The 19,954-nt window shown below is 45.2% G+C and overlaps 1 protein-coding gene across 1 annotated transcript in view; it reads left to right on the forward strand.

Annotated features, from left to right (window-relative positions):
* LOC144752416 (solute carrier family 53 member 1-like) overlaps window positions 1-19,954 on the forward strand; it is a 467,914-nt gene that overhangs the window by 274,605 nt on the left and 173,355 nt on the right. The window contains exons 4-6 of the mRNA XM_078640349.1: window positions 1,899-1,977; window positions 3,949-4,163; window positions 10,231-10,380. Of these exons, the coding sequence (XP_078496475.1) occupies window positions 1,899-1,977; window positions 3,949-4,163; window positions 10,231-10,380 (444 nt within the window). The remainder of the gene's footprint in view (window positions 1-1,898; window positions 1,978-3,948; window positions 4,164-10,230; window positions 10,381-19,954) is intronic.

Genomic DNA, 19,954 nt, shown 5'->3' on the forward strand with positions numbered 1-19,954 from the left:
CAGCCTGGACCTCATGGGAGCAGTCCAGCCAAAACTGCCAAGCCAGGTCCTCCCTGGACCGGAAACAAGCATCCTGGGACCAGCTTCGGGGTATCCCCCCTGCAATGGCAGGTCTGACACATATTTAAAGGGCTACTTAAGTGGGTGGCACAATTAGTGCTGCAGGGCCACTAGTCGCATTTAATCTACAGCCCCTGGGTACCTGTAGTACAACTTTAATGGGGACTTATAAGTAAATTATATGTACCAATTGGGTGTAAGCCAGTTCTTTCATGTTTTAAAGAGAGAGCAGAAGCACTAGAGCACTGGTTAGCATTGGTAAAGTGTGCAGTGTCATACAAGCCCCCCCAAAAAACGGATCCAGGAAACAGGATTGTGAGGGTAAAATGTTTGGGGTTGACCCTGCTGAAAGAGCCAAGTCCAACAGCTGGCTACTGTTTTTTATAAGGCTTTCCCAAGCCGCGGTATATTTTATTGCACACTGTAACCTAATACTTGGATATGGTCTAGTTTAGGCTGCATGCAGACAATTTTAGCTGAGGATATGGCAAGTTTGTTATTCTTTTCTTACTTTACTTGGCTTAGTTAGTGACTGGGCCTGTTTAAAATATGTCCATTCATTTCATGCTTTCCCAACACTTGCTTCATACTTTGGCTAGGAATTCCAAAAAAGAAATTTGCTCTATTGCAAGAAATTATGAGTTTTTCATAGCAATATCATTGGCAGCAGCTATTATGATTTTCACATATTCACACGTAGAGACTTTGATGCTCCTGTTATGGTTAAAATGTTCAAGTGTAGGAGAGAGAGAGACTCTTGAAGGGCAGCATGGGTAATCTTTCTCAGCGGGCAGGCGAGTCTTTTGGATTTTCCAGGCTTGCCTGAGTTATGATGGAGTTCATGTAAGTTTGAAAAAAAATAGGGCGGTTGTCAGATCAGATAACATCAAAAGGGAAAAAGGAGCAGACAGTATCAGAGTCAATAACTATGAAGTATAGTACTTTGCCTTAATAGTGGGTTGTATCACCAATTGCCTCAAGTTGTGTAATGAATTTAGGCCACATGGATCAAGCTTTTTTGGGTCGCAAATGGTTTGCAAACAGAAAAAAAGCATTTTGGGATGCATCAGACCCAAACTGCGAATCGGTAGCATGCTACCAAATTGCAATTTTTTGGTTTGCGACCAAATATCAATTTAGTATTCAGAAGGGGTGTTCCTTCCAAATATCGAATCGGAATGGTATGTATCAATGTATTGTGACTACCATAGTGTAGTGGTAATGCATTTGTGAATTGTTCCCTCAGGACCCCTTTCCATTTGTGAATGAAAAAAGTTTGTTTACTAAAAGGCAGTGGTGCACAGGACCACTGAGTCTTCTTAAACAAACAAAAAATGACAAAAAAAATACACTTTTATTTTTAAACACATCCCATTTTCCTTTAAGGAAAATGGGTTGCATTTAAAAAAAGACTGCTTTATTTAAAAGACATGGTGGTCTGCTGACCTGTGATGGCACTGAATCCTAACGGGTCGCAATATTCATGAGGTAGGTCAATTTGCGACTCAGTAGAATTTGCTAAATTAAACTTTATGAGTTTTTCATACATTAGGAATAGTGATTTCCTAATTGCTATATGCAGAAAATCACAGTTAGGTAAATATTGATACATCTGGCCAAACAATTTTTCAGTGTTACAAAATGTTTGTTGTTCACATCAATGTTGAGATCGCCTAGAAATATGATATTTGACGAGAGCATGCCATGTAGCTTTTCTGTTATAAAATCACATGAATTTTCAATGAATTTGCAGTTGTTTTTTTGGTGGATGGTAGATTCTATGTGTACATCATTTAACAATGCATTCCTTCACAGATGCTGAGCCAGCTGTATCCCAGCGGCAGTATGCTTCCTTTGAAGAAAAGTTCTTCCAGACGTGTGAAAAAGAACTTACAAAAGTCAATAATTTTTATGCAGGTTAGTGCATTTGTTACCTATTTCTTGTAAAATATTCTGGTCTGGATTGGACATAAAATTGGCAAATGTGATCACAAGGGGGCCTATTCATGAAGCTAAACTTGCACATGAGTAAATCTGCATGTGTAATGTTACTGTACACTTTTTGTAACTTTACTACTTTTGGCTATTCATCATTTACAAGTGTAAATGTACTCCAAAGTATAGACTTACATGATCTGGAGCTAAATTTATGAGTGTAAAGTTACAACCAAGAAGGAGCAGTAGTAGGTTCAGGGCCACACATACCAATCCACTGATACACCTTCTCATAGCGAATAATAGAGGCAGAGACTTAAAATAGAAACCCATAGGAAATAATGAATTCACTGCTTTACACACACACATGCGCACACACACACACATGCACACGCACACACACAAACACACACATCTGTATATATATAAATTGTATTTAATGTTAAACATGTTATATATAATTTAAAAATAAATATTGTTTTATGATAAAATATGTTAGTAACCTTTTTCATTCGAAATTAAATGTACATTTAATATATAAAAAACAAATTAAATTAATTTTATGTATAACATTGTGTAATCTTTAGAACATGATATATGAATGTAATTTTTTTACTTTAAATTAGATTTTTAAATAATTGTTTAAAATGTCAATTTAATAGTTACATTAATTCAAAATAATAGAAAAATTAATTCAGAGTTAAGTTAATAGTTCAGTTTTTTTATTTTGCTCTTCATTCAAAAGAAATACATAACATCAATTTACATTAACATTTAACATAAATACTAATTTTTTTCAAGTTTAAAAAACGTTTTCAATTTTCCCAACACATTACCGTAGCGATATCGGTGCTCCATTGGCAGACGTACATCAACTTTGACATGATAAAAGAAAATGTTTAAAAAATGCATGAACTCTACCTCAAATAATTAATTTTTCTCAAAAGAAAATGCATTTCTGTGCCCACCATCAGAGAAGCAGTAAATACAAGCTGTTAATAAACCATCTCTTCACTCTACACATTCACATTTAATTCATAGATCTTGCAAGTTTCATGCTAGTGAAATCAGTCTTAAAGATAAACAAAATAATTACAAGACTGATATCTTATTGTAACGCTTATTTCTCGAAAACTTCTAAATGAATTTATATTGATGATAGCAGACAAAACGTTCATATGAAATGGCAGGCAAAATAGGGAAATATTTGGGTTTCATGTGTGGTGTTCCTGATTTCACAGTAATTCACAATTCATGGGGAAACCCTCATCCATATATGTGTGCGTGTGTGTCCACCATTGCTTTGACTAATCCAGATTAATTCATCAACTAATTCTTATCCAACTATCAATCAATCCATCCATCCTCTATCCATTGAGACACCCACTCATTTACCCCTTCAGACTTACCCCCAACTGAATCCACAAAGATATTCACACTAAAACAATCCATCCTTCCAGACACATCACATCCATCCATTCAGCCATCTGTGAATAATCTTGAAATGTATTCTTCCATTTAAGAGCTTGTGTACCTCTCACCATTGTCGTTTCATTTACTTACATCTTTTAGTAGAGGTTGATGGACAAGTACTCCATCAAAATCATGGCAGATGTCTGGTTCCTCATATCACAAGTACTTTATAGTCAATGGCACACTATGCCTGATGGGATATTCATCAAATTGTGGACAGGTCCCCTGTGCACCAAACTCTAAAGAAGTCCTAAGTGTGTTGCTGCTGCAAGCAAGGCCCTGAAGCGTTAGTACCTCACCACTGAAGCCATGCTGATGCAATAAGATGCTGATGAGGATAGTGTTGAGTGGTGCAACCTTTGTGAGGGTGGGCATGCTGTGAGGAGGGTGCAGGGGGTTCAGCTCTATTGCTGAGGGAGAGAATAAGGATTTCAAGATCTCACTCAATCACTGGTTTGTGTATTTTCTTCACATGTAAAGAAAAGCTGGCGGAAGCTCAGCGGCGGCTGACAACTCTTGAGACAGAGCTGGAACTGGTCTCTGAAGCACCCCATGAAGATGCCAGCGGCCTCGGCAAGCAGAAGAGACTACTGCGCAGACGCTCCAGCCATCGAGCCCAACACAAAACCATGTGCGACCTCAAGCTGGCCTTCAGTGAGCTATACCTCAGTCTGGTGCTGCTGCAGAACTACCAGGTGAAGAGGGGTGTGAGTCCTGAGAGGACTGACAGACCAAAGGCTGTACAGGGTATGCCGAGCTAGTCCTCCTCCACCTCTACCTGCTTCTCCTCCATGCAGACCATGGTCTGTTCACTCGATAACTCAAACAATGTTCCTATATTAACTCCCTGAAAAACGTACATTTCTCTATTCCAAGATTTTTCTGTGGAAACAGGGGAAGGAGAAGTGTGTACTGTTGTCAGTATGCCCAAGAACTCCTACTGAAGCTCCTTAGCTCTAACAATTCATCAGGCACATGCATCAAGCCAGGATTTTGCAAGTCCTTAATTGCGATTATTAAGGAATCACAATTAATGACTCGCCAAAGCCTATGCATGTAGGAATCGCTATAAAAATAGCGATTCCTACACACTCCTTATTTGCGAGTCGCAAATTGCAATTCGCAAATAAGGAATGGCTTCCTATTCATAAATGGGAAATTGCATGCGCAATTTGCAAGTTCCTATTGGTACTCGCAAATTGCGCATGCAATTTCAAAGGTGTCAAAAGGACACCCTGTTGCACCCCTGAAATTGATCTGTGCACAAATGTTGCGCACACACATGTCCCAAGGACATGTGTGTGTGTAACCTACAACTTTGGTGCATTTTTCAAAGTTTTTGCAAATTACCATGAAGTTCAACTTCATGGTAATTTGCGACCCCTAGTAGCGAAATCGCTACTTCAAAGTGGTACTAGCATTGCATTTAAAGATTCGCAAAATGCGATTCCTCTAAATGCAATCGCAATTTGAGAACTCACATTTTATTGCGATTTCTCAAATTGTGATGGCCTTGACCCTTGATGCATCGCAAAAGCTAATTTTGCGATGGCAAACGGCCGATTTTTGCGAATTGCACCGTTTGCGAAATCAAAAAGCTTTGATGCATATGCCTGCATATTTCTTCACACCCGCTTCCAACAGAAGGTACCTGTTGTATAAATCTTTATAATTCTTGGCCAGTTTTTGAAGAAGGTAAAGTTGAGGGTCAGGAATCCTGCTCAGATAGTATTCATCGGTTTTTCCTATCATCTCTAAGAAATGTGCTGCCCTTCTTCAAGGGAGAACTGCACAGATCCACTTTGTACCGTGACACCCAGGTGGGAGGATTTGGTGAAACAGTGGTCAGTGAGGGGAAGAAAGAAAATGTGGTAATAGTAGTGTAGTGTAAGCATGCTGATAAGCATGCAACATTTTAAAAACTACTACTAAACAGATTAGAAGGCAAAAGCCATTTTTAATTCACAACACTGTGTGCTAATAAAAGCACAAAAAATCATAGCACATTATTGGGACAGTACTCACAACATCGAAATCAATGTGTCAATTGCAGTGTAAAAAGAATCAGTAGCTGAGCGCCTTCTTTCCTCCTGCACCAATACCCCAATGGTGCATCAAACAGTGTTCATAGTATCCTGAGGGATGTTGTTCTGAAATTATTAGTCCTACTAAATTACTCTTCCATTCCAACCAGATTCTTTATTTGTTTAAATTAAATTCTTCCACTACTTCGTTACAATCCCACAAAATTACTATATGTACAGCCAATATGTGCTTCGAGGATTCTCCTCTTTATTAAGGCTGTAGTTAGACCTAAAAGATGAGAGAAACTCTTATACGTGTTTTGTAATCACCTATCATCTAAATAAACGTAAGATAAACAAGAAGACAACGAGAGCAACACTTTTCACGATTATCTAATTCTCTGAGTCTATTTCGTGGTCCTAAAACCTTTGAAAATGCACCAAACCACTAGGTAGGGACTCTACGTACAAGAAAAATGTGGACTCTGTCATTGATTTATAATTTAATTTAATCTAATGATATTATATGCAATTTGGGATACTCATATGAATTAAAAACAATGCAACGGTTTCGCCTTTGCAAAAGTTAGAGCTATTGGCATTTTAAATGACAATATTTTTATTTATGTGTTGGTTTTAAAAACAGATAAATAAATGGCATTGTCATTTACAATGCCAATACCTTAATCTCTTGCAAATGCCACCCACACCCACAGAGAGCCCCCCACACAGAGCCCCCCACACACACACACACAGAGCCCCCCCACACACACACACACCCACACAGAGCCCCCCCACACAGAGCCCCCCACACACCCACACAGAGCCCCCCCACACACCCACACAGAGCCCCCAACACACTGTGAGCCCCCCACACACCCACACAGAGCCCCCCACACACACTGCGAGCCCCCCCCCACACCAGATGTGCTGGCTGAGTACTACCTATGCAGACATTTAAGCTACGTGCATTTCTTGTAAATAGTTTAACGTGCTTATAAAGACTATTGGAACTGAAAGATAAGCATACAGATATAAAATGTTATTTTGTATACGTAAGCAAGATAGAAAAGCTAAACAAAAGTGTTTTCCCGGGCATAAGTAATGCATTCTGATGGCTTGCACTATGATGTCAGGTCAGTTGAGAAGCCCCTTTTTAACAAGGGATGAGTAACATCTCTTCTCCGAAGACGGTCAGTAGTAGTCGGGTTCCTTTTCTCTTTGATCTCCATAATTTCGTGATCTTCGAGTGAAGAATGTCTAGGGAGGGTGAGGACTTCAGCCAGTAGTAGAAGGGTTGACAACTGCATCATCCTTTATGCTTAAGGAGAGTGTGTGTCAGTGGTCACATCGGGGCAACAACAATAGTTCCTCGATGTGGGGAGGTATCGGTAACCTTTCATCCAATAGTTTTCTGTGGACTCCCCCCTCCAGGAGTGTCACCCTCTCTTTGTACTGCTAATGGTCGACCATCCTCTTGGAGGTGTATGCAGCCCGCTTCCTTTCTGTAAAGGTGGTCTCTGTTACCTCGTCCCAATTTATGAGATAATATCTTCTTAGGATATAGTTTCTTCGCTCCTAGTAAGAGGAGCTAGTCACCCTCCTTCTCCCTTGAGTTAAGGAAATATCGATAACCCTCTCTGCGGGGTGCGAGTAACCTCTGGTTCCTCCTAGTTGTCATTAGCTTCTTCCCCTCTGTTTGGGCTGGTCACGTCAGAGAACTACCCGCCCTCTGAGGTGTCAGTTAGAAGTAGAGGAGTGTCACCAGTAGCATTATCCTCTTTCCGGGAAAGTAGAGAGCCAACTACCCAATGATTACTTAAAGATGCATCTACATTTCTATCACATCAGCACCCGTCCACCCTGCCGCCCCCAACCACACTCACAGGCAGCACGCTCATCCGGATAGGAGTCTCCAGGAGACACGCCATCTTGGTGCTCCCCCTCCCCGCCCGCATAGTCCGCCATGGAAACAAAAAAAGGACTGCAACAGTGGGGTTCGCTACAGTGGGACATGGAACAGTCCGGCTGCCATCTTGTAAGGGAAGGTTTGAGTTTTCCCTCTGCATGAGCCAGCCCTATAACACCATACACTACGTGATGTTTAAATCTTTGTATTTTTACTATTATTCACAACACATTGTTTCAAAAACCATCCAAACACGTTTGTGGGGAACAAATAGCTTTCAGGTATATTGTATAGTTAATGACATATAGTTGGGATATGCTGACATGAGTTAAGAATGCTGCGAGGTCATGCCTGGGATCTTATGTGATCTCTAAGATCGCATGTATTTACTGACGACGTTTTAAAATGACCGTCCGTTAACACACACATGGAGTCAGCACACAGGTTGGCACATGGGCAGTCTTTTTCTATGTCTATGACACCCAGCTGGAAGCGTGAATCATCGCACCGTGCCCCTGTACGCCTCTCACGCTGGAAGCGTGAACCATCGCACCGTGCCCCTGTACGCCTCTCACGCTGGAAGCGTGAACAATTGAACTGTGCCCTGTACGCTGCGAACGTACGCCTGAAGCGTACGCCGGCGCCCGCAAGACATAGACAGGGGAAGAAAGACACGAACAGCGGGAGGGAGGGCGGACAGCAGAATACAACAACGCCGGACGGGGACGAAGTTGGAAATGACGAAAAACATCCGTGAAAATAAATAAATAAATAAACGCCCACCGCCGCATGACGATCGCAAAGGGGCGGAACGCCCACGAATCTGCTCCAGCAATGACGGACAGATCTCTCTTCCAATGGCTAGCCTCCATTTATGGAGCTAGCCAATGGAAGAGAAGGCGGGACAAAGCCCCATACTGTTAAAGACATAAGATTTCGCCTGTGCGGACGCTGCTGCTCAGCGGACGCCAGGCGAAACCTAAAAAACAGGTAACTAATGGATTTTGCAATTCTGGAACTACACACCTGTGAGTCCACATGTTTCTTGTAAGAATTCATACTTTATATTTTGATATATTTTTCATTTCATGGGTTATCAAACTCGCGATATTAATTGTTTTAATCAAATGAAATTCGATATATTTTGACATTTTGGGAACCAGATATAAGTGCATCTTGAAAATTAGGAATTGTATCATTGTGATACTATGTATTTCTGACCCTCACATGATTCCATACCACTTACTCTAACCCACAATTAAAATCTGATGTGTAGGCAGGGAATATTGAATCCAAAATATCGACAGGTCTGAGTATCGTGACCACAATATCAAGGGACAAACTATCGAAAGGCAAGTTTCCATACATGTTCTATACCTAACTGTACATATACACACCTGGGTGACATAAATATATCTTCAAGGTACGTAAATATGAAGTTAGGATTAGTAAATCATTACCTCCCACTGTGCACTTATCATTTCGATGTTTTGTCCTTCGATATTGTGGTCATCATATTGTGACCCATCGATATTTGTAATTCGATATTCCCCACTAAAATCAAATCTGAGGTTCTGCTCTATCCTGTTCCTTCTGAATTCAAAATTGTTTCAGTTGACAAGAGGTGAAAGAGACGAGAATACATTTAGGCACAGGAAAGATGGCCTGAGATATTACCATAAAGCTTTTGACTTAAAACAAAAATTTAAATTAGCAAATAATTTGCAGAAAATGAGAACAAAAAACAAAGGAAACGAGAAGGAGATCCTGGAGTAATGCGGGTGGTGACAATGATTTGACTGAAGCTCATTAAAATTATTTAGCAGCAAGGATATGCAAAAAAAAGAAGCTAAGGGAATTTATGTTTTTTTGCCAACTTTAAAATAAAAAACAATGACTTTCCAAGACAGTAATCCAACACTGCAATAATATGAAATATATCTAGATATTTTACCAAGATATGTAATGTAACGTAGTTGAAAAACACATCTCGTTGTAGCTAGGTTTACTGCATAGGATGCACATATCGTCAGACGAGTGAAATAACTGGTAGGAGGGCACTTATCCAGAATAGAGGCCTCAGCAGTTCAAAGCATAAATTGCAAAAGTTGTTTTTGTGGCTGAAGGTCATCAGCCTGAATCTTGGCAGAACTTTTATCATTCTGAGGTGAGTAAAGTGAGTAGGATTGAAGTCGAAAGTAGCCATGTGTGCTACAAAACTAGTGATTTCTGGTACATTAAAAGAAGTAATAATAATATTATTAATAATAATATTACTACTACTAATAAGAATACTTTTCAAGTTGACAAGTCTATGAAACTATAGGGTACAAAAGATAGGAGTTCTGCAGATGTAAAGGTGCTTGGACATTAGATGTGTACATTGTACCTAAGAACTCTCTGATTGGGATGAACACAGAAATATTGAAATGATTCCCTCCTTATATTGTGAGCATTGAGATCTCTAAGTCTGTCATGATATAAATCCTGATTTGTCTGTTGTATGCATAATGACAATTGTCATTGTAAATATCAGTTTACATAAATATAGTCTTCCCTTATTATGGGTTACAAAGATATCATCGTATTGGGTGTAGATATTCTATTATTATCTCTAACGGGGTGACTTTTTTTTATAAACAATATTTAGGGCAGAGTATTTCCAGCTGAAGATGTTCTGGTGCCATACCTTTTAGGTGTAGGTTTGTCTATAGTCCCCTATTTAGTTTGGTTTATCGCTAGTTGTAAAGCCAAGTTAGACTGCATTGATTTGTTTTATACCTATACATACTTGGTTTCCTAAAACACATAAATTATGCATTCTCTTAGAATCTGAACTCCATGGGATTTCACAAAATAACTAAGAAGCACGACAAGCTGTTTGGGACGTACCGTGGATCTGAGTGGACAATGGTGCATGTGGACACCTCACCTTTCCATACAAGCAAGAAGAATGACCAGCTCATCCGCGACGTGGAGGTGAGGCAGCCTGGATGCAGCTATAGGGGCAGAATGCGGGGGATTCATGCCTAGGACACCTAAATGATAATGGACTATTAAAAAAAGTTGGGCACTTTTCCATCACTATATAATTTGCAATCAGAAATGCGCAATAAACATAAGGGTCTCAAACCAGCTGTCAAAAGATGTTTGAGTCAACATGTTAATGTGTTTTAGTCTAGACCAGTTGTTGACTCACTTGATCTTGCTGGTTAAATTCCATTTAAATGACATTGTCCACATTTACAAACCTTAGTATTTATGCAGAAAATGTATTTGTTTCAGGAAGACTATTGATAAGTTCCAATAGTTCCCTGGGTCAAAGCATCTTGAAGTGATACATAAAGTATTTGAAAAGAATGAAATGGAAAACATACGGATTAACCATGAAATAATGGCATTGAATTATTAATTCTACCATGGCATTATCCAGTTAGTGAGATAATGCACTTAATCTTGGAAAATACCTTGGAGACTTCTAATTCCAAAACAGGGTGTAGTAATGTAGTAAATAGTTCCAGGTCACTTCAACTAACTAGAAAACTCCTATTGGGAAGGAACAAGGGGAGAAACCACTACCAGAGGGGGGAAACATCCTTTACGACGCAACTTTTACCACGCAGTGCCTTTACAACGCAGGTTTTTCAACGCAAGTCATTACAACGAATTGCGCTGGGGGGCGCTCTAGGATAGGTAATAGTTTAATTTACTATCCAACACCTTCCCTACTATTCACGGGGACTGGAGTTGGAATAGTAAATTAAACTATTCACTATCCAGCACCCCCAACGCAAGTTGTTGTAACGACTTGCGTTGAAAAACCTGCGTTGTAAAGGCATGCGTAGTAAAAGCATGCGTTGTAACAACGTACATCCCCAGAGGGAGATGAGTTTTAACAAACATGAGTTGTTTAAGGATTTTCAATGGTATTGGCAAAATAGGATTTTTGACCCCTTAAGGGAGGCTGAGTCACCTGCGCACCAGTGTGGTGGGGGCCATGACATTCTCTGGGGAATGAGAGTCCACCATCATTTCCGATTCCTGTGTGGATTTCACTGCCTGCAGCGCTTCAGCCGGTGAGGGGATTATTTGGCAGCAAAGCAGTATGCTGAGCAGGTGCCATGTTTTTTGGCCATGCACAACATACTCTCTTACTACACTCAAACAAATTTCAAATCAAGAGATGCCTTTAGTAAAGCAAAAAATGGAATGGCCCTGATGCACAGGAAGGCTTTCCTGCCTGGGCCCACCATACCTCTCAAGTTTGACCCAGACAGGAATAATCAGTGATTAGTGACAGTCACATGACCCTCTATAAGTCTGGCTGACCGACACTGTGGCCTTGCAACACAGTGGCAGATGCTCTATCATATCAAGATTTGCCACTTCCGGAGCCACTTGGCACTCCACCAATAGAAACTCTGTTGTTCCATCACCTGTAAATTGGGTGGGTGAACCACTAGGTTGGTGGACTGATCATCAGCCATTTTTGGCAGATGCCCCACATCCACAAACCTGTAAAAGATGCTCTAGAGGTGAAAGGTCTGCCAGCCCCTCCTTCATTGGTCGCTACCTTCTTCCAGGTCAAGCGAGTTCTCGGATACCTCCGTGCACCACGCACCCAGGTCTGTCCATGGACACCACTGGCTTTCCATGAAGTCTTGAAATCCTTTTGGTGCTGAATAGGGATTAAGGCCAAATCGCCATACTGGCATATATTCCTTGCTGCACACTTCCTTCTTTCACATTCATTGATCTCCAGAATGGCCTTGTTGCCACCCAGGAGCAGGTGGTCAAGCAGACCTGCTGCAAAACCATCCTCAGTCAATCTCAGCAGATGGGAGCTGACTTTAATCACCGCAGTTCTAAATCCTTCAGGGTGTTTCTAAAGTTTTTCTTCTTCAGCCAGCACCTCTCTCTCTCACAATCGCCACACAACTGTCATTGTCTCGCTAATACCTTTCCATGTCCATTTTGCCTGCTGTATTCTTATTTTCCCTCTCTCCGACTGTCTCCGAGCATTCTTCATCTTTAACTTAAGTTTCTATATCTCTATAGGCCAGAGACGGGAACCAGTGGTTTCAGGTGATTTTAATTCTGGAATGTTATGGGATCCTTCCCTTTGGCAGCAGAACATCATTAAGAGTCATGAAATGTGGGACCTCTAGTTAGTTTTATGTTCTGCTTGCGTGACCTGTTCTCAGGACACCCCCGTGCCGCACGGCCACCAGCTGCGTGTGTACCCCTTGCCCCTCGCTGCTGCTCGCAGCCTCGTTGAACTGTCTGCCTTGCCGCCCTAGCTGCCTACCTCGCTGTTCCCTGCCCTGCAGTGCCGCCGTTTTTGTGTAGTACATTGTTGTCTATGTTGTATTTGTATTTCCTTTTAGCATAATCTCTGTAGCTGTCCCCCTGTGCCTGTTCTGCCGTTTTTGCACAGTATATTGTTGTTTCTGCTGTATTTGTATTTGTATTTCCTGTAGCATAATCTTTGTTGTCCCCCTGTGCCTTGCCCGCCCGCTCCCCGCTTCCCGCCGCCGTCCACGCCCCCTTTTTGTTCTGTGCCCTCCCCGCTCCCGCCTCCCAGCTGCTCCTCCCTCCCACTTAGCCTTAAATGGCGACCGAGCGGACGCGCCGATTGTGCGCCGAAGGCGCGCCAAAGGCAAGCCCGTCTGCGCCCGTCCGCGCCTGGAACACGCCCAACGCCAAGACCCCTGGCCCCCACCGCTACGAGACCACCCGACAGACCTACAATGCCGCCGCCCTCAACGCACTCAATGCCGGCCGGAATCCCACCTGCTGCCGGGCCGCCCCGAAACGCATTCACGGACCCTTCACCTGCAGAACCTGCAAGTTCACCTGCCTCCGAACCCGCACCGCGCCCACCAAGCCAAACACCAGCAGCAACCTCAAGTGCATTCTACTCAACACCCGCTCCGTCCACAGAAACGCCGGTGAACTCTGGAACCTCCTCGACACCACTTCACCAGACATCGCCTTCCTCACGGAAACCTGGATGAACGCCTCCTCAGCCCCCGACATCGCCATCGCCATCCCGGACGGGTACAAGATCATCAGGAGGGACCGCGGCAACCAGACCGGAGGAGGCATCGCCATCGTCCACAAAAACACCATCCGCATCACGACCGACTTCAACGCCGCCGAGCTCCTCCACTTCCAGATTCACACCGACCCGAAGACGACCCTCAGAGGCACCCTCGTCTACAGACCCCCGGGACCACGCACACAATTCAGCGAAGACATCACGGACTTCATCAGCCCACACGCCCTCCCCTCTGCCGACTACATCCTCCTGGGGGACCTCAACTTCCACCTGGAGAACATCAAGGACCGCAACACCGTCGCCCTGCTGGACAACCTCGCCAACCTTGGACTCAAGCAACTGGTCAACACCCCCACCCACTACGCCGGCCACACACTTGATCCCGTCTTCTCATCCAGCAAGCACATCACCTTCAGCCACTCCACCGGACTCCACTGGACCGACCACAGCTGCGTCCACTTCAGCTTCAGAAAAACCACAACCCACCACCACCCGCAACAGGTCCCTCACAGAAGCTGGAGCAAGATCACCACCGACCAGCTCACCACCTCCCTCAGCCAGAGCCCACCCGCCAGCACAACGGACCCCAACGAAGCAGCCCGCAACTTCACGCAGTGGCTGACCGCCTGCGCCAACGACCTCGCACCACTGAAGAACCCTCCCAGCAGGCCCAGGAGCAAGAAGGCCCCCTGGTTCACCGACGAACTCAAAGACTCCAAGAAGAACTGCCGCACCCTCGAAAAAGCCTGGCTCCTCAACCAGACCGCTGACAACATGACCCCCCTCAAACACGCCACCCGCAAGCACCACCAGCTCATCCGCACCACCAAGAAGAAATCACTGAAGGAACGACTGGACTTCAACGCCCACGACAGCAAGGAACTCTTCAGCATCGTCAAGGAGTTCTCCAACCCCAGCACCGGCAACAACAACATCACTCCCTCACAGGAGCTCTGCGACTCCCTCGCCTCGTTCTTCCACCGCAAGATTGCCGACATCCACAACAGTTTCGGCGCACCATCCACGCACCCAACCGTCGAACCAACGCACCCCACCGCCACCCTCAGCACCTGGACCACGGTGACCACCGAAGACACAGCCCGCACGTAGAACACCATCCACTCCGGATCTCCAACCGACCCCTGCCCCCACCACATCTTCAACAAGGCCGACTCCACCATCGCACCCCAACTCCGGAACGTCATCAACACCTCCTTCAACACCGCCACCTTCCCGGAGAGCTGGAAGCATGCCGAGCTCAGAGCCCTACTGAAGAAACCAACAGCAGACCCCACCGACCTCAAAAACTTCCGCCCCATCTCGCTTCTTCCTTTTCCTGCCAAAGTCATCGAGAAGATAGTCAACAGACAGCTTGCCGCCTTCCTCGAGACGAATGTATTCCTCGACCCCTCGCAGTCCGGTTTCAGAGCCAACCACAGCACCGAGACCGCCCTCATCGCCGCCACCGACGACATCCGAGCCCTGCTCGACAACGGGGAAACAGCGGCACTCATCCTCCTGGACCTCTCCGCAGCGTTCGACACTGTCTGCCACCGCACCCTAGTCCAACGCCTCAGCAACATCGGCATCCAAGAGAAGGCACTGGAATGGATCATCTCGTTCCTCGCCGGAAGAACACCGAGAGTCCGCCTCCCCCCGTTTCGTTCCGAGGCCACCGAAGTCATCTGCGGCGTCCCGCAAAGATCATCACTCAGCCCCACCCTCTTCAACATCTACATGAGACCCCTTGCTACCATCGCACGCCAACACAACCTCAAAATCATCTCCTACGCCGATGACACCCAGCTGATCCTCTCCCTCACCAGAGACCCCGACACCGCCAGAACCAGCCTACACGAAAAGATGAAAGACGTCGCCGAGTGGATGAAGAACAGCCGCCTGAAACTGAACTCAGACAAGACGGAAGTCCTCATCCTGGGACTATCACCCTCCGCATGGGACGACTCCTGGTGGCCCCCAGCCCTGGGCACCGCCCCCAAGCCAACAGACCACGCACGCAACCTGGGCTTCATCCTGGACTCCTCCCTCTCGATGCCCAGACAAGTCAACGCCGTCTCCTCATCATGCTTTCACACCCTCCGCATGCTTCGCAAGATCTTCCGATGGATCCCGACAGAAACCAGGAAGACGGTCACCCAGGCCCTCGTCACCAGCCGACTGGACTACGGAAACACCCTCTACGCCGGAACCACAGCCAAGCTACAGAAAAGACTCCAACACATCCAGAACGCCTCCGCCCGACTCATCCTGGACATCCCCCGACGCAGCCACATCTCCAGCCACCTGAGGGACCTGCACTGGCTCCCCGTCAACAAGAGGATCACGTTCAGGCTCCTCACCCACGCACACAAGTCTCTCCACGACCTGGGCCCCAAGTACCTCAACGACCGCCTGACCTTCTACACGCCCACCCGCCAGCTACGGTCTACCAGCCTCGCCCTCGCCGCCGTACCACGCATCCGAAGAGCCACCGCCGGAGGCAGATCCTTCTCCTACCTGGCGGCCAAGACATGGAACTCCCTGCCCATCCACCTTCGGCTGACCCAGGACCACCTCGACTTCAGGAGACAACTCAAGACCTGGTTGTTCGAGCAGTAGCGTACCCCTTCCCCCAGGAGCCTTGAGACCCTTCCGGGTGAGTAGTGCGCTATACAAGTGGTTTGATTGATTGATTGATTGGATGTTCTCTTATGATTCTTTGTAAAGAGCCATGTCTTCAGTTTGTTGCAGAACTCAAAGACTGAGAAGGCAGTTCTGATGTGCAGGGGGATGTCGTTCCAGGCTTTGGGGGCGAGTTAAGCGAAAGCACGATTGCCGACTCAGGCTCTGCGGATGAGTGTGATCAGGAGGCCAAACAAGTGGCTTTCTTATGTATGACAAACTGTTATGTTATCTTCAGTGATTGAAATGGAAAAATAGAAGTGCATGTATTTTGTACCAGAGTACCTGCTTGTTTCTGGGAAATGCAGGTACTTTCCAATTAAAAGTATTACGTCCCTCTTGAGAAGTGTTGGTACTCTCCCTCTCAAAATAAAAAAGTGCTGGTACTCCATACCAGACAGGACCGGTCCATTTAAAGCACTGGTTATAGTGATTAGCATTGCTCTCTAATCACCCGAGAGGGTATCGAGGCACTTCGGCAAGTGTGTAGGTTTGTGGTCCCCAAGGTGCTTGTACAAAGAGCCAGGTCTTCAGCTTCTTGGGGAAATCAAATAGTGAGGAAAAGGCGCTGATACGTTTTGGTAGGTCGTTCCATGTCTTGGGTGCGATGTAGGAGAATGAGCGGCCTCCAGTTTTCTTTTTGTGGAATCGTGACGTGTGCGAGTGACAGTGAGGCAGAGCGTAGATGTCTGGTGGGTTGGTGAAAGTGCATGCGGCTGTTCATGTATTCTGCTCCTGTGTTGTGTAGGGCGTTGTATGTTTGTGAGAAGTTTGAACTGGCTGTGCTTGTGAATGGTTGAGCCAGTGAAGCCTCCTGAAGTGCCGTGTGATGCGGGTGCGGCGTGCGAGGTTGAGTGTGAGTCTTACAGCGGTGGTCTGGTGAAAAGAATTGCCGTTCTGTAGTATCTGGAGCTGATACCGTTGTACCATGTAAAGGGAACGTGGAGGGGAAGTCTAGGTGAAAGCTCCCAGTTGTCAGGCAGGTCAGCCTCTCTGTTGGATTAAAGAGGGATACCTGCACCAGTTTTTACCCGTTGTTAGAAATGTTAGTTTGTTCACCATGGAAAAAGTGACCACTTAGCAGCAGACGTTCTTTGTGACGTTGTTGGTTATTGGGGATTCTAAAAATGCAGGGCCTCATTTATGAAAAGTGACGCATCACTGCGAGAAAACAGCGTTGCGTCACTTTTCATTGCGCCCTCCTTGCGACACCAATGACGCGTCATATTTACAGTATGACGCATCATGTCGCAAGGAGTTACAGATAGGTCAGTATTTCTGACGTATCTGTAGGCGCAAAATGACGCATTGCTGGCGTGTGTCACAAAAGTGACGCAACTCTAGCAATGGGTCATTACATGTGGGCAAGTCCCATGTGAAATGTGCCTGCGTCAGTCTTACGACTGCCATGAGGCAGGCGTAAGATATTGACGCATTTGTGTCCTAAAAGGGGTGCAGTGAAATCTTATAGATTTCACTGCGTCACTTCTACGGCCCTTTCTTGCGTAGGAACGCCCCCCTTGCATACATTATACCTGGCGCAGGTATAATGTGGCGCAGTGGTTTACAAAGTGACGCATCTAGGTAGATGCGTCACTTTGTAAATATGGGGCAACAAAGCTCATTTTTTACGCCACTAGTGCGATACAAAAAGTGACGCACCGGCGGTGCAAAAGTGGCGCAAGGGTCCATAAATAAGCCCCGCAATGCGGGGCTGTCAGGAAATGTAAATCCGACAGCAATATACTTCCACAACTAGATCAACAAATGTTGCATGCGCGCGCTCCAGTCCAGGGTGCGCCTCATACCCTACAGAAACTTAACTCAGAGAAGAACATTCAGGGAAGTTTGCTCAGGGTGGCACTAGTCTGGCTGCCAATGGATGGCACGGGCGGCATGCACCAGAGGCGGCCCATAGCTCATGTTCCTACCGAAACCCATCCGAGGTCGTTTGTCATTAAGAGACGCCGCTCTTTTTTCGGGACGGGACAAAACACATTTGGCCTCGTTCGGTTCCTTTCGCCGCTGCGGATCATGTCTGCTCGGTAATTGATGCAGCCTCTAATCAAATTGATTTCCATTGCAATGCATCCTCCCCTCCCTCCCCCCGCCGCAGTGATGTCAGTGTCAGCCCGGGCCGAGCCGCGCGCAGACGTGTAATCAAAGGACGAGATGCAGATCGCTCTGTGTTACTTTTCGCTGAATCAAATTGAAGCTGAATTGCAGACGCTTTAAAGGTACATCCCGCCCTTATTTCGTTCCCTCTCCAGCGGGCGGTGTGAGCCCAGGCAAGGCGATCGCATCGCCCCCAGAATTAATCTGCCTTTTAGCAAACAGCACGACTCTAGATTCTGTGCGCTCCTATGCGTCAGCTGCTCTGATTTCAATTTCCAGTCTGAAGCAAAAAAACACATTTTTGTTCGGAATGTGAATGCTGTAGCAGTCTGCCAGGGCCTGCCTTACTGCGGCTATTAGCATGTATCCAGGTCAGTTTAGACTCTTTCTTCTCCGGAATTTACACATCAAAAGTGTTCTCCTTGGGCAGGGAAGGAAGTTTCACCGCAGAGTATTGTGTGAATTAACTGTGGAGAATTAGCACTCTCTTGTGTTAAAAATAGAAGAGCAGAAGTGGTGTGTCTGTTGCAGTGAAACCTTGCCACTCCCATAGACAACCATCGGTGGGATATGAGGGGGTGGGGGGCAGAAGGGGGGCTAAAGTTAAATCAGATCATTTGATAACTCTGAAGCAAGGAATCCTCCAATGTGTGTGTGCAACGAATTAAAATGCGCCTTCGTATCTATTAATACTAATATTCGCCTTAAACATTGTTCAAATGATTATGTGAGGAATATTTAGCATCTAGCTAAGAAAACTGGAGAGAATGTTAGAAAACAAATTATTGTGTAGTAAATGTGTGTAGGTACTGAGAAGTCACAAAGCACTATAGGGCCTCACAGCACACTCTTGGTGTAATCAGAGGAACACCAACTTGACATAAGTACATCATGTGCCAGATTTTTTTAAAATGAATGTAACGCAACGCAGCACCCAAAGAGTCTGCGTTGCATGACAGGGAGAGAGCAGGAAAATGCCATATCTACAGAACTATGGTTCTCTCCACCCCTCTCCCTAGCGCCGGTGCTGATTTCAGCTGACGAACGCCATGCACATACCCTGGCGCCATAGCGCTAGGGTATGTGTGCGAGTCTAGTATAGGCTTTGTATAGGATGGGCACCCTTCCTGTACAAAATAGGGTGGTACCCTTGGACAGAGAGCATTTTGGGATCAGCACGCAGAACGATCAAAAGACTTTGGTTTGTGAAAATATAGGGTTTGGTGCCTCTCTGTTGCTTTGTAGGTCCACTGTCCAAAGCGTAAGTGTATCAACATACCTAGACAAGTTTAAAAGCTTTTTCCCACAGTCAGAAAAGAAACAAAAAAGTAAAAAAAATGCTCCTGTTAGCGCCTTCTTTGAAGTGGTGTTAACTTTTGGCGCTAAACCCTGTCTACAATTCTTTGTAGACAGGATTATGTGTCAAAAAATGTGGGTGGTTTCATGGAAACACCCATGTACCAACCTTGTAACGCCCCCTTGGTGATAAATATCTCAAAGCAGTGCTTTTGCACTACTTTTAGGGTACTTACCAGTGAAAAAAAAGTTTTGCACTGGAAAGTAAATTCCCCCCAAAAACATTTTATCCAGAGCAAAATGTTTGAAAATCTACCCTCTAGTAAATTAACTAATGTAAGGCTCCATTATGCATAGGTTTATAAGTGTGGATGGCATAAATTCGGAATCCGAGCACCC

The sequence above is a fragment of the Lissotriton helveticus genome, chromosome 5_1, assembly GCF_964261635.1.
Source record: "Lissotriton helveticus chromosome 5_1, aLisHel1.1, whole genome shotgun sequence".
NCBI lineage: Eukaryota > Metazoa > Chordata > Amphibia > Caudata > Salamandridae > Lissotriton > Lissotriton helveticus.